This window comes from Theropithecus gelada, chromosome 19 (genome assembly GCF_003255815.1).
Source record: "Theropithecus gelada isolate Dixy chromosome 19, Tgel_1.0, whole genome shotgun sequence".
Classification (NCBI taxonomy): domain Eukaryota; kingdom Metazoa; phylum Chordata; class Mammalia; order Primates; family Cercopithecidae; genus Theropithecus; species Theropithecus gelada.
The window spans coordinates 41,557,691-41,570,181 of NC_037687.1; the positions used below are offsets into that span (position 1 = coordinate 41,557,691).

The window sequence follows — 12,491 nt, forward strand, 5'->3', positions numbered from 1 at the left end:
AAAAATCACAGCCAGGTGTGGTGGCTCACTTCTGTAATCCCAACACTTTGGGAGGCTGAGGCGGATGGATCGCTTGACCCCAGGAATTCGAGACCAACCTGTGCAACATAGTGAGACCCCATAAAAATACAGAAATTAGCTGAGCATGTTGGTGTGAGCCTATAATCCCAGCTACACAGGGGCAGAAGCAGAGGATCACTTGAGCCCAGGAATCAAGGCTGCAGTAAGCCATGATCATGCCACAGCACTCCAGCCTGGGCAACAGAGCAAGACCCTGTCTCGATAATAATAATTTTAAAAAAGCAAACTGTTCCTTACAGTGTTGTGCATAGTGACAAAGAAATCGACACAATCTAAGTGTCCAGCATTAGGAGAATGATAAAAAAAAAAAATCACATTGGCCAGGTGTATTGGCTCATGGCTATAATCCCAGCACTTTGAGAGGCTGAGGCAGACAGATCATGAGGTCAAGAGTTCAAGACCAGCCTGGCCAACATGGTGAAAATCTGTCTCTACTAAAAATACAAAACTTAGCCGGGCGTGGTGGCATGCGCCTATAATCCTAGCTACTGGGGAGGCTGAGGTAGGAGAATTGCTTGAACCCGGGAGGTGGAGGTTGCAGTGAGCCAAGATTGCACCACTGCACTCCAGCCTGGGCAACGAAGCCAGGCTCTGTCTCAAAACAAACAAACAAACGAACAAAAAAAACCCCAAAACCAAAACCAAAAAGAAAGAAACAAGTGGGCTGGGTGATGTTAGGCCCATGTTCTCAAAGCTAGAAGAAACCAGGAGGAAGAGTCAGAAGGCTGGTGGAGCCAGAGCATTGGAAGAAGTTTCCAGCCAGTCAGGAGGCAGAGATCAGTTGGGGCTGGAGGACGCGGTAGGTCGGGGCGTAGGGCGGGGGGACGGCGGGGCGCCGCTGACCTGTTGTTGTCCACATAGCGGATGAGCAGCGGATACAGGGCGTACAGGTCCCGGCAGAGCACGGAGAACTCGTCTCGCACCAGCAGCTCGCCCTCCTGGGCCTCGGCCTTGGCCTCCAGCCGCAGCTGCTCCTCCTCGGACACCACCTTCCCCGCCCTCTTGCGCAGCCGCCCGATGGTGGGGATGAAGTGGGACTGCAGGAGCTCCGGCCGCGCACGGCTCACGATGGGCTGTGCGAACACTGCAGGGGCGCAGTGGGCTGCGATGCCACCTCCGGCCTCTGATACAGGCCCTGACCTCCGTTCCCAGCCCGACTCCCTAACGGCACCTCCGACCTAGCAGCTGCCATACGACCCCAGCCTGACCCTAACCTCGGACATCGTCCCTGAACACTGATCCCAGCCATAGCTCCTGACCTGAACCTAGGACCCAGTCCCTATCCTGTGACCCCAGCCCGGCACAAATCCCTGACTTCTTCTGACCTCTAACAACTGAAGCCTCACCTGTTACTTCACTTTCTTTCTTTCACTTTTTTTTTTTTTTTTTGAGACAGAGTTTCACTCTTGTGGCCCAGGCTGGAGTGCCATGGTGCCATCTCGGCTCACCGCAACCTCCGCCTCCTGAGTTCAAGCGATTCTCCTGTCTCAGCCCCCCAAGTAGCTGGGATTACAGGCGTCTGCCACCACACCCAGCTAACTTTTGTATTTTTGGTAGAGACCGGGTTTCACCATGTTGGCCAGGCTGGTCTCGAACTCCTGACCTTAGGAGATCCACCCGTCTCGGCCTCCCAAAGTTCTGGGATTACAGGCGTGAGCCACTGTGCCTGGCCTGTTACCTCATCCTTAACTAGCATGACCCCTGACCCCAATCTTTAACCTCTGACCTGGCCCATACCCAGACTCTTACCTCACTATGTGATTTCTGGTCACTATGTGACCCCAAGGTCATAAATGGGCTTCTTACCCCAGCCTCTGGCCCCTGATCCTGGCCTCTGATCCCAGCTCCTGATTGCTAGCTTGACCCTGATCCACAACCTGTTTCCTTACACAAAACCTTTTTTTTTTTTTTTTTTAAATAATAGAGACGAGGTTTCACCGCGTTGCCCAGGCTGGTCTTGAACTCCTGGTCTCAAGTGATGCACCCACCTTGGCCTCTCAAAGTGCTGGGATTATAGGCATGAGCCATCATGCCTGGCCCTTACATGAAACTTCTGAATCAGGAAACCTAATGCTTTGAGGATCTTTTTTCTTTTCTTTTCTTTTCTTTCTCTCTCTTTCTCTCTCTCTCTCTTTCTCTTTTTCTTTCTCTTTCTTTCTTTCCTTTTCTTTTTCTTTCTCTTTTTCTTCCTTCCTTCCCTTTTTTCTCTTTCTTTCTTTTTCTCCTTCCTTCCCTCCTTCCCTCCCTCCCTCCCTCCCTCCCTCCCTCCCTCCCTCCCTCCCTTCCTTCCTTCCTTCCTTCCTTCCTTCCTTTTCTCTCTCTCTCTTTCTTTCTTTCTTTGCTTCCTTTTGTTTTGTTTGTCTGTTTTGAGAGAGTATATCACTCTGTCACCCAGTCTGGAATGCAATGGTGCAATCACAGCTCACTGCAGCCTCCAACTCCTGGGCTCAAGAGATCCTCCTGCCTCAGCCTCCCAAGTAGCTGGGACTATAGGTGTGTGCCACCACACCTGGCTAATTAAAAAAAGTTATTTATTTTTTTTAAAGAGATGGGGTCATGCTATGTTACCTAGGCTGGTCTCAAATGGCTGGCCTCAACTGATCCTCCCACCTTGGCCTCCCAAAGTGTTGGAGTAACAGTTGTGAGCCACCATGCCCAGTTGACCCCTGGCCTTTTGACGCTGAAAAAACCTACACTCTGACTCCTCCCAACTCCCAGGGGACCATGGGTCTCCCTTTCAGAACATCTGGCCAAGGGAACCCAGGCCGCTGACCCACCCCTCAGACCCCCAGTGCCCCCAACCCACCAGCCAGCCGCTTCATCCAGGAGGCCTCGTCAATGCCCAGGTTGTTGACGATGATTCTCAGGATATTCCCCAGCAGGGAGTTGAGGTGGTCAGAGGTGACAGCTGTGCAGGGTGGGGGGGCGCCGGCGGGCAGGGCAGGAGGGGGTGCCTCAGGCCCGCGCTCCCACCATCGGGGCAGGTAGCTGCATAGCATGGGCAGCGTGATCTCAATGACGTGCGGCATCTCTGTGTAGCGGGCCCCTGACTCGGCCAGCCCCCCGATGTCTGCCATGAGCCGCTCCAGCACCGGGATGTCAGGACACATCTCCTCCACACTGTTGGGGAGCCCCAGGACTGGGGTACAGGGAGGGGGGCAGGGAATGTCAACCGATCACCCCCAGACCTCAGTGCCCTGGCCTTCCCCACAATACATCAGACACCATTGAATTGCCACCCCCCAAACCAGTCTCCCAAACCCTATTCCTCCCATCTCACCCTCCAGCCCAACTACCTCTCCCAACCCTCACACTGAAACTCAGTGGCCCTGCAAACACTTCACACCCCCAAGCCTGTCTGCTGCCTAAAATCTCACCCCTAGAAACCTTCCCTCCTAAAATCTCCCACATCCCAAGCCCATTCCCCTCATCCCTACAGTGCAGCATACTCCAAAAGAGACCTTTTCCAACCCCACCCCGTCCCCCGGCGTCGTCTCTGAATCCCACACCTGGTTCACTCCCTTGAAACAGACAACCTGTCACTTGCTCACTTGCTGACTCTGGGCCAGGTGCCATTCTGGGAGCACAGCTGACCAAGAAGACGAGCTTCCTGCCCTGGAGCGTATATTCCCCCCAGGTCCACGCCTCATTCTAGCCTCTGGACCCAGAACTCAGGGGACTTTTGTCTATTTTATCTGTTCACTGCTGAACCTCAGGTGACTAGGACAGCGCCTCATACATTGTAACTGCTCAATACATATTTGCTGAATGAAGGAATGAACCCATGCCTTCCCTCAATCCTCTCACGCTCAGATACCCCTCACCCTATGTCTCCAAGCTTGACGATGCCCTCAAATGTCACCATCACTAAAATAAATTCCACAGCTCCAAATTCCATGGATGGGGTTTTGCTATGTTGCCCAGGTTGGTCTTGAACTCCTGGACTCAAGCAATCCTCCTACCTTGGCCTTCCAAAGTCCTGGGATTACAGGCGTGACCCACTGCGCCTGGCCACCAAGTGCTATTTTTCTTAAACTTTATCAATGGATTCTCATTTTAAAAATCAAATTAATCTCCTAATGCTCCCCATGTAATGGCCTTGAAATGCCCCCAAACCATAAACTCTGGGGTTCCTGAATGTGTGGCACTCCCAACCTGGGGAATCCTCAGCCGCTCACAGTCCAGCCCAGCCACACTACCCCCAAATTAGGCTCTTCCCAAGGCCCTGTGCTGGGGAGACCCAGACCCCCGGCACTGCTTCAGCCCCACACAGCTTACTGGCCCGCTCTCGGGGAGACTTGGTGGTGTACACGGAGCAGGCGTTGTACTCGTTCAGCTGGGGCTCCAGGAACGCCACCGGCATGGCTGCTGCCAGACGGGCCAGGCACTCCCCAAGGGCTGGCCGAAGCCTGGAAGAGGGGGCTGTGTTGAGCTGCCACGTGTCCCCCTCTTTCGGGTCCTGGGTCCCAGCCCCATCTCCATAGAAACGGCTCCTCCCAGAACCCTTTGGGACAGAGCTGCCTTTCTTCCACGTGTGCTACTTGTTTTGTTTTTTTTAAGACAGGGTCTTGCTCTGTCACTCAGGCTGCAGTCCAGTGACCTGATCTTGGCTCACTGCGACCTCGAATTCCTGGGCTCAAGGGATCCTCCCACCTCAGCCTCCTGAGTCGCTGGGATTACAGGCATACACCATACCATGTCTAGCTAGTTTAAAAAAAAAAGTTGTTTTTGTAGAGATGCAGTCTCACTATGCTGCCCAGGCTGGTCTCGAACTTCTGAGCTCAACTGATCCTCGCATCTCAGCCTTAGGAGTAGCAGGATTTACAGGCACCAGCGCCACCACACCACAACCACACCAGGCTAATTAAAACAATTTTTTTTTTGGTAGAGATGGAGTCTCACTATGTTGCCCAGGTTGGTCTCAAACTCCTGAGCTCCAGTGATCCTCCCTCCTCGGCCTCCCAAAGTGCTCACAGGTGTGAGCCACTGCACACCGCCGGTGTCACTTGAAGTATGAATAACTTCAGAGCTGGTGGAAACAGTCTCAGCCCCGCTCTTGCTGTATTAGTAATCAGCTCGGGAGCGGTCACGTGGCCACTGCCAGGGGCCCTCCCCAGGGACCCCAGTGTTGCGCGGCACCTGTGTACAGTCCCCATGGTCTGCGCCTCCCCTTCTTCCTCAGCGAGGTCCTCAAGCGCCTGCTTCCCGGCCCCAGACCTGGCGGCTCTACCTCCTTGCCTGACCTGTCCCTGAGTGCCCTCACGCGGCCGCCGTGGGGAACTGCGGCTGCAGCCGTGTGCGGGAAGATTCCTAACACCTACCCTGCTTTTCACCCACCCCGTCTTCTTCTCCTGCTCCCTCCCTTCCCCTCCAGCCCCACCCAGCCCCAAACGATGGCTCTCTCTCCTTACTTTTCCACGTAAATGTTCTTGGTGGTTCCCAGGGAGTAGATACTGCACAGCGTTCGGTAGCAAGAGACCTGGACGTCGTCCACTGAGGGAGACGGGAGCGAGGCTGTGGGATGCACTCACAAGACAAGCCCTCCCCACCCCACCTCCCCTGTCTCCAAATAGGCCCATGCAGTGAGGAAGAGCCAGCAGCTTTACAGCCAGCCTGCCATGTAGTCTTGTGACTTGAGCAAGTTACCAAACTCTCAGCCTCAACTTCCCTACCTATAACATGGGGATAGTTATAGTACCTTCCTCACGGGGTTGGTTGTGAGGATCAAATGAGTTACTACTTGGAAAGTCACTAGAACGGGGCACTCAATAAACATTAGGCACTCAATAAACGCTAGATGTTGTTTCTTCTGTGGAGAGGAGTCATGGGCCGCTATAATGAAAGTGAGGGGTACTTCCTCCAGAAAAAAGCAAACAGACCTGCAATGTTGTTGCACTTTTAGGCTATCTTTTTCATTTTATTTAAAATGTATATATTTTTAGGGTTAGCGCGGCGGCTCACGCCTGTAATCCCAGCACTTTGGAGGCTGAGGTGGGCAGATCACCTGAGGTCAGAAGTTCGAGACCAGCCTGGGCAACATGGTGAAACCCCATCTCTACTAAAAATACAAAAATTATCTGAGTGTGGTGGTGAATACCTGTAATCCCAGCTACTGGGGAGGCTGAGGCAGGAGAATCGCTTGAACCCGGCAGGCAGAGGTTGCAGTGAGCCGAGATCGTGCCACTGCACTCCAGCCTGGGTGACAGAGCGAGACTCTGTCTAAAAAAATAAAATAAAATAAAATAAAAAATACAGTTTTAGAGATGGGGTCTCAGTATGTTGCCCAGGCTGGTCTCAAACTCCTGGTCTTAAGTGATTTGCCTGCCCCAGCCTCCCAAAGTGCTCGGATTACAGGTGTGAGCCACTGCGCCCCGCTGGATTCTGAATTATTTTTAAAAAATCAAAGACATTTTGTGGGTAACGAGGGAAATTTAAATACGGTTAGGTTAGGTGTGATAATGATATCGTGGTTACACAAGAGAAGGTTCTTTTTTTTTTTTTTTTTTTTTTTTTGAGATGGAGTCTCGCTCTGCCACCCAGGCTGGAGTGCAGTGGCCGGATCTCAGCTCACTGCAAGCTCCGCCTCCCGGGTTCACGCCATTCTCCTGCCTCAGCCTCCTGAGTAGCTGGGACTACAGGCGCCCGCCACCTCGCCCGGCTAGTTTTTTGTATTTTTTAGTAGAGACAGGGTTTCACCGTGTCAGCCAGGATGGTCTCGATCTCCTGACCTCGTGATCCGCCCGTCTCGGCCTCCCAAAGTGCTGGGATTACAGGCTTGAGCCACCGCGCCCGGCTGAGAAGGTTCTTATTCTAGGAAAGCCAGCTGATGAACATTAAGGGATGAGGTTATCCTGGTGTGTGCAACTTACATCCAAAAGTTCAACCAAAAAACTAAATATTTTCACCCACACAGTGAAGGGTAAGCAGATGGGGCTTTTCTTCTTCTTTTTTTTTTTTTTGTTTTGAGATGGAGTCTTGCTCCATCACCCAAGCTGGACTGCAGTGGCGCGATCTCAGCTCACTGTAACCTCCACCTCCTGGGTTCAAGCAGTTCTTGTGCCTCAGCCTCCCAAGTAGCTGGGACTACAGGTATGAGCCACCGTACCCAGCCAACAATTTTCTTCTTTCCACCTTCCTGTATGTTTCGAGAATTTCAAAATAAAAAGTTGGATGGGAGAAGAACCCTATCCAGGTGCTACTTTTCTATTCTTCTTTTTTTAAGATGGGGTTTTGCTGTGTTGCCCAGGTTGGTCTTGAAATCCTGGGCTCAAGTGATCTTCCTACCTTGGTCTCCCAAAGTGCTGGAATTACAGGCATGAGTCACTGAGCCTGGCTACCAAGTGCTACTTTTCTTTTCTTTTCTTTTTTGAGATGGAGTCTCGCTCTGTTGCTCAGGCTGGCGTGCAATGGCACGATCTCGGCTCACTGCAACCTCCGCCTCCTGGGTTCAAGTGATTCTCCTGCCTCAGCCTCCCAAGTAGCTGGGATCATAGGCAACCACCACCATGCCCGGCTAATTTTTGTATTTTAGTAGAGACAGGGTTTTGTCATGTTGGCCAGACTGGTCTTGAATTCTTGAGCTCAGGTGATCTGTCCGCCTTGGCCTCCCAAAGTGCTGGGATTACGGGCGTGAGCCACTGTGCCCAGCCAAGTGCTACTTTTCTTTTTTTTTTTTTTTTTTTTTTTTTTGAGACGGAGTCTCACTGTGTCTCCCAGGCTGGAGTGCAGTGGCGCGATCTCGGCTCACTGCAAGCTCCGCCCCCCGGGTTCACGCCATTCTCCCGCCTCAGCCTCCCAAGTAGCTGGGACTACAGGCGCCCGCTACCGCGCCCGGCTAGTTTTTTGTATTTTTAGTAGAGACGGGGTTTCACCATGTTAGCCAGGATAGTCTCGATCTCCTGACCTTGTGATCCACCCGCCTCGGCCTCCCAAAGTGCTGGGATTACAGGCTTGAGCCACCGCGCCCGGCCCAAGTGCTACTTTTCTTAACCTCTATCAATAGATTCTCTTTTTTATCATCAAGGACCCTATTTTATTCCTTATTTATTTTAGAGACAGAATTTTGCTGTTATCCAGGCTGGAGTGCAGTGATATGATCATAGCTCACTGTAGCCTCCAACTGTTAGACTCAAGTGATCCTCCCCCGTCAGCCTCCCCAGTAGTTGGGATTACAGGCGTGTGCCTCCATGCCTGGCTAATCTTTAAAATTGTTTTTTTAGTAGAGACAGAGTCTCGCTATGTTGTCCAGGCTGGTCTTGAACTCCTGAGCTCAAGCGTTCCTCCTGCCTCAGCCTCCCAAAGTGCTGGGATTACAGGCATGAATCGCTGTGCCAGTCCATTTAGGGTCTTTTGTTAGAGCTGCTGAGCTCGCATCCTCTTTAACTCATTTGCCACCTGCCAAGGTACTGACACATGCTTTGCTTACAGCAAGAAATCCACACACTCAAACACCCAGGGACTCTCACAGGCACCCAGGATGGGTGGTGTTGGCCACACTGACTCCCCACAACCTGCCCTTGGGTCAAGAGCCCTTACGGATGACGTCATCTCCGAACTGGTGCTGGGCGATGTGCTGGAAGAGGGTGGTGAGGACCGGCAGCAGCGCCACGGTGGTGTAGGTGAGGTTCTGGCCCACGCCCTTCACCTGGGTGCGCGCCTGTGACACCTTGCCCAGCCGCAGGTTCTCCACCATCTTCTCGATGTCCTCCGAGGCACTCTCGAAGAAGGAGCGGAGGCCAGCCTTCACGATCTCAGGGCCTGACTTCATCACCGTCCTAGAAGGGCAGCAGGGGAACACCAGCTCTGGAATCGGACAGTCTAGGAGACCAGGGGTTGGGGTGGGGGCCCGATGACGGTGGGAGTGGGTGCCACTGCCCATGGCCCTACCTGGCATCCAGGGAGCGGGCCAGGATGTGAAGACAGTTAACCACAGCCGGGGCATCCGTCCCTGGGAGAGGAAGACGGGCCGGGGAGATGGCATGGCTAAGAGGACAGAGGACAGTGCCTCCCTCTACATCCACCCCAACCCCTCTCTTCCTGAGGCTACCCGCAGGCTACGTTGGAATGCTATTGCACCCCCACCCCGCCTGGACTCCTACAGTGCCCCCAAACTTCCCTCCTCCCCAGCCCGACCACTCTCCTGGCCTTCTTCCTGCCCAGCCCTGACCCCACTGGGCTGTTCTTGTCTGGAGATGGGTCTGTCTCTCCCACTGGCCTGGGAGTCCCATTGAGGGGAGGCCCAGGGTGTCTCAGTCACTGCCCTGCCCCCGGGATACCCGGTCCATGTCTCCGGGTCCAGAGGAAGAACACAACAAAGCTTGTTCAAATTAAGGCAGAACCTGGGAGCTATTTCTTCAGGGTGGAGAAGAGAGAGATTAGGGAGGAAGACCAAGGGAGTGGAGCCACTTACCAAAGAGAGAGACTCGGTGGCGGACAAGAGCAGCAAGTTTGCAGAAGAGGCTGAAGAAAGAGAAAGGGATAGAAGGCAGGAGAAACAGCAAGTGAGGAGACCAAGGAGACGAGGAAAGGGTGACCCAATTAGAGGAGACAGGGACAGAGAAGACAAGGAGAGAGGAACCAGGAGGGGGCCGAATGATGGAGACAGGAGGGATAGGAAGGGGCAGAGAGATGGGCAAGCTGGTAAGTCATAGGCAGTAACTGGGATGCTGGGGAAGTGAGAGGCAAGTCGGCCTTTCTTATTATTCTTTGTTTGTTTATTTTTTTTGAGACAGGGTCTTGCTCTGTCACCCAGGCTGGAGTGCAGTGGCGCGATCCCAGCTCCCGGCAGCCTCCAGCCCCTGGGTTCAAGCGATCCTCCCACCTCAGCCTCCCGAGTAGCTGGGACTACAGGCATGTGCCACCACGCCCAGCTAATTTTTGTATTTTTTGTAGAAATGGGGTCTCGGTATGTTACCCAGACTGGCCTCAAACTCCTGGCTTCAACTGATCTTCCCACCTCAGCTTCCCAAAGTATTAGAATTACAGGTGTGAGCCACCATGCCCGGCCTTGAGTTGGCCTTCCTGGACAGGGTGATTGATTTGTCCCAAGTTGTCTGAGAGTCCCACATTCTGGGAAGCCCTTCAGTCCCGGGCACACTAGGATGGCTGGTCACCATAGCCCTTCAGTTGCCTCTGCAGGAGACGGTCAGTACCCAACACCCAGCACCCAGGACAGAGCCTCCACGGGCGAAGGATTACAATACTGTGGGGTCAGGGGGCTGGGTCCAGGGTCACAGGCAGCCCACCTGGTGATCATTTCCTTCTCCTTGTTGGAGGCGTGGCCGCCACTGCCCAGCACTTTAGCAGGAGTGGACAAGAAATAGAGGCAGTGGTTGGTGAAGTACTGGTTGATCAAAGGGAGCAGGATCTGGAGATGGGGTGGTGGGGAGGAGACAAAGCGTCCGGTGAGGGGTGGGGAGAGCCCATGAGTCCCCAGCCCTCCTCTAGCTTCTTTTTTTTTTTTTTTTTTTTTTTTTGAGACGGAGTCTCGCTCTGTCACCCAGGCTGGAGTGCAGTGGCCGGATCTCTGCTCACTGCAAGCTCCGCCTCCCGGGTTTACGCCATTCTCCTGGCTCAGCCTCCCGAGTAGCTGGGACTACAGGCGCTCGCCACCTCGCCCGGCTAGTTTTTTGTACTTTTTAGTAGAGACGGGGTTTCACCGTGTTAGCCAGGATGGTCTCGATCTCCTGACCTCGTGATCCGCCCGCCTCGGCCTCCCAAAGTGCTAGGATTACAGGCTTGAGCCACCGCGCCCGGCCTCCTCTAGCTTCTAAGCCCACCTCTCACCTTGGCAAAGAATTTAATCTCCTGCTCATGTGGGGACTTTTCCACTCGCCCACTGCTGACCACAGCCTCTGTAGGGAGAGCAAACAGGGTTCACGGTGGGTTCAAGGCTGGGGAACCCAGGGTGTTCTGATGGGCAGGATGCTAGGAGCAGAGTTGGGAAATGATGGGGAATAAATTATTGGTATGAAGTCATTTGTGTTGACTTTGAGATAAACCTTTTTCCTACTTTTCATCTGATTCCCCCACCTCCTTTTTTTTTTTTTTTTTTTTTTGAGACGGAGTTTCACTCTTGTCACCCAGCCTGGAGTGCAATGGCACCATCTCGGCTCACTGCACTCTCTGCCTCCTGAGTTCAAGCGATTCTCCTGACTCAGCCTCCTAAGTAGCTGGGATTACAGGTGTGCACCACCACACCCAGCTAATTTTTGTATTTTTAGTACAGCCAAGTACACCATGTTGTCCAGGCTGGTCTCAAACTTCTGACCTCAGGTGATCCACCCGCCTCAGCCTCCCAAAGTGCTTTCCCCCAACTTCTTGATTAAACCCTTCCTGAAGCTGACGACTCCTTGATCAAACCCTTTCTGAAGCTGACGATGGGGAAAACAAACTGGAATGGGTCCTGGAACATGCCCTTCCTCACCCACCACAAGTACTTTTCATTCTGAACTTGAATACACGGCACTGAGTTAATCTGCAACAAATGAATGAATGAACCAAATGAAACAAGAAGTCAATGTAAACAAATTAGAGTTAATTTTAAAATGGAAATCAATTTCAAACAATAATAATGGTGATAGTCGTAACTGATTCTATTAAAATAATAATACTGGCTCCAATTATTAAACACTTGCTATGGCCTTGGCACTGTGAGACATGTCATCCTCACACAGTCTCCTTACAACTTGGAGGTCTGTGCAGTTGGTTCCCAGCCCCCATTTTTCAGATGAGGAAACTGAGGTGAAGTAACTGACCCCAGGTCAGTAAGTGACAGAACCATGGCTAGTTATGGCGAACATATGCTCATATCACAGGTGAGGAATCAGAGGTCTAGAGAGGGAAGGGAATTGTCAAGGGGATGTGCAGCACTGAAGCTAGGCAGGCAGGCTTTGAGGCAAGACGTGACAGCGAATCCTGCTCTGCCACTCACCTGGAGGGAATTTGGGGTTCCTGAGGGCAGCTCTCAAGGGGAATGCTGGGGAGGGGGTCTCTAGGGAAACTGGAGGGGATTGCAGGGCCTAGCTTAGTTGCACTAATTCTTAGTGGCCTGGAAGAGGCATTGGGAGCATCCCAACAACCCCAGCTTTCAAAATGGATCCAGAAATCTGCCGTTCTCACCCTTTTTGCCTCCTGTCTCCACCCCAGTCAAGCCAGAGGGACCCCGTGAACACCAGAATTATGGATCACGTCCATCCTTGGCTCAGCCCTCAAACCCCAACTCCATCTCACTCCAGATAAAGGTCAAAGTCCTCATCACAGCTAGCAAAGCCCTGCATGATCTGCCACAGTCACCTCTGTGACCCCGTTTATCTCTGCCCCCCTCGATGACTCTGCTTCAGCTACAGGGCATCCTGACACTCACACCAAGGACCTCTCAGGGCCTTCGCACTCACTGTTCCTTTGCCTGT

At 52.8% G+C, this 12,491-nt stretch overlaps 1 protein-coding gene across 2 annotated transcripts in view; it reads right to left on the reverse strand.

The window, feature by feature from the left end:
* RYR1 (ryanodine receptor 1) overlaps positions 1-12,491 on the reverse strand; it is a 160,168-nt gene that overhangs the window by 67,535 nt on the left and 80,142 nt on the right. For both annotated transcript variants that reach the window (XM_025369191.1, XM_025369190.1), the window contains exons 59-67: positions 10,867-10,934; positions 10,326-10,447; positions 9,491-9,540; positions 8,968-9,028; positions 8,617-8,855; positions 5,493-5,574; positions 4,360-4,490; positions 2,888-3,220; positions 925-1,165 (exon numbers count right to left, since the gene is read on the reverse strand). In XM_025369191.1, the coding sequence (XP_025224976.1) occupies positions 925-1,165; positions 2,888-3,220; positions 4,360-4,490; positions 5,493-5,574; positions 8,617-8,855; positions 8,968-9,028; positions 9,491-9,540; positions 10,326-10,447; positions 10,867-10,934 (1,327 nt within the window). The remainder of the gene's footprint in view (positions 1-924; positions 1,166-2,887; positions 3,221-4,359; positions 4,491-5,492; positions 5,575-8,616; positions 8,856-8,967; positions 9,029-9,490; positions 9,541-10,325; positions 10,448-10,866; positions 10,935-12,491) is intronic.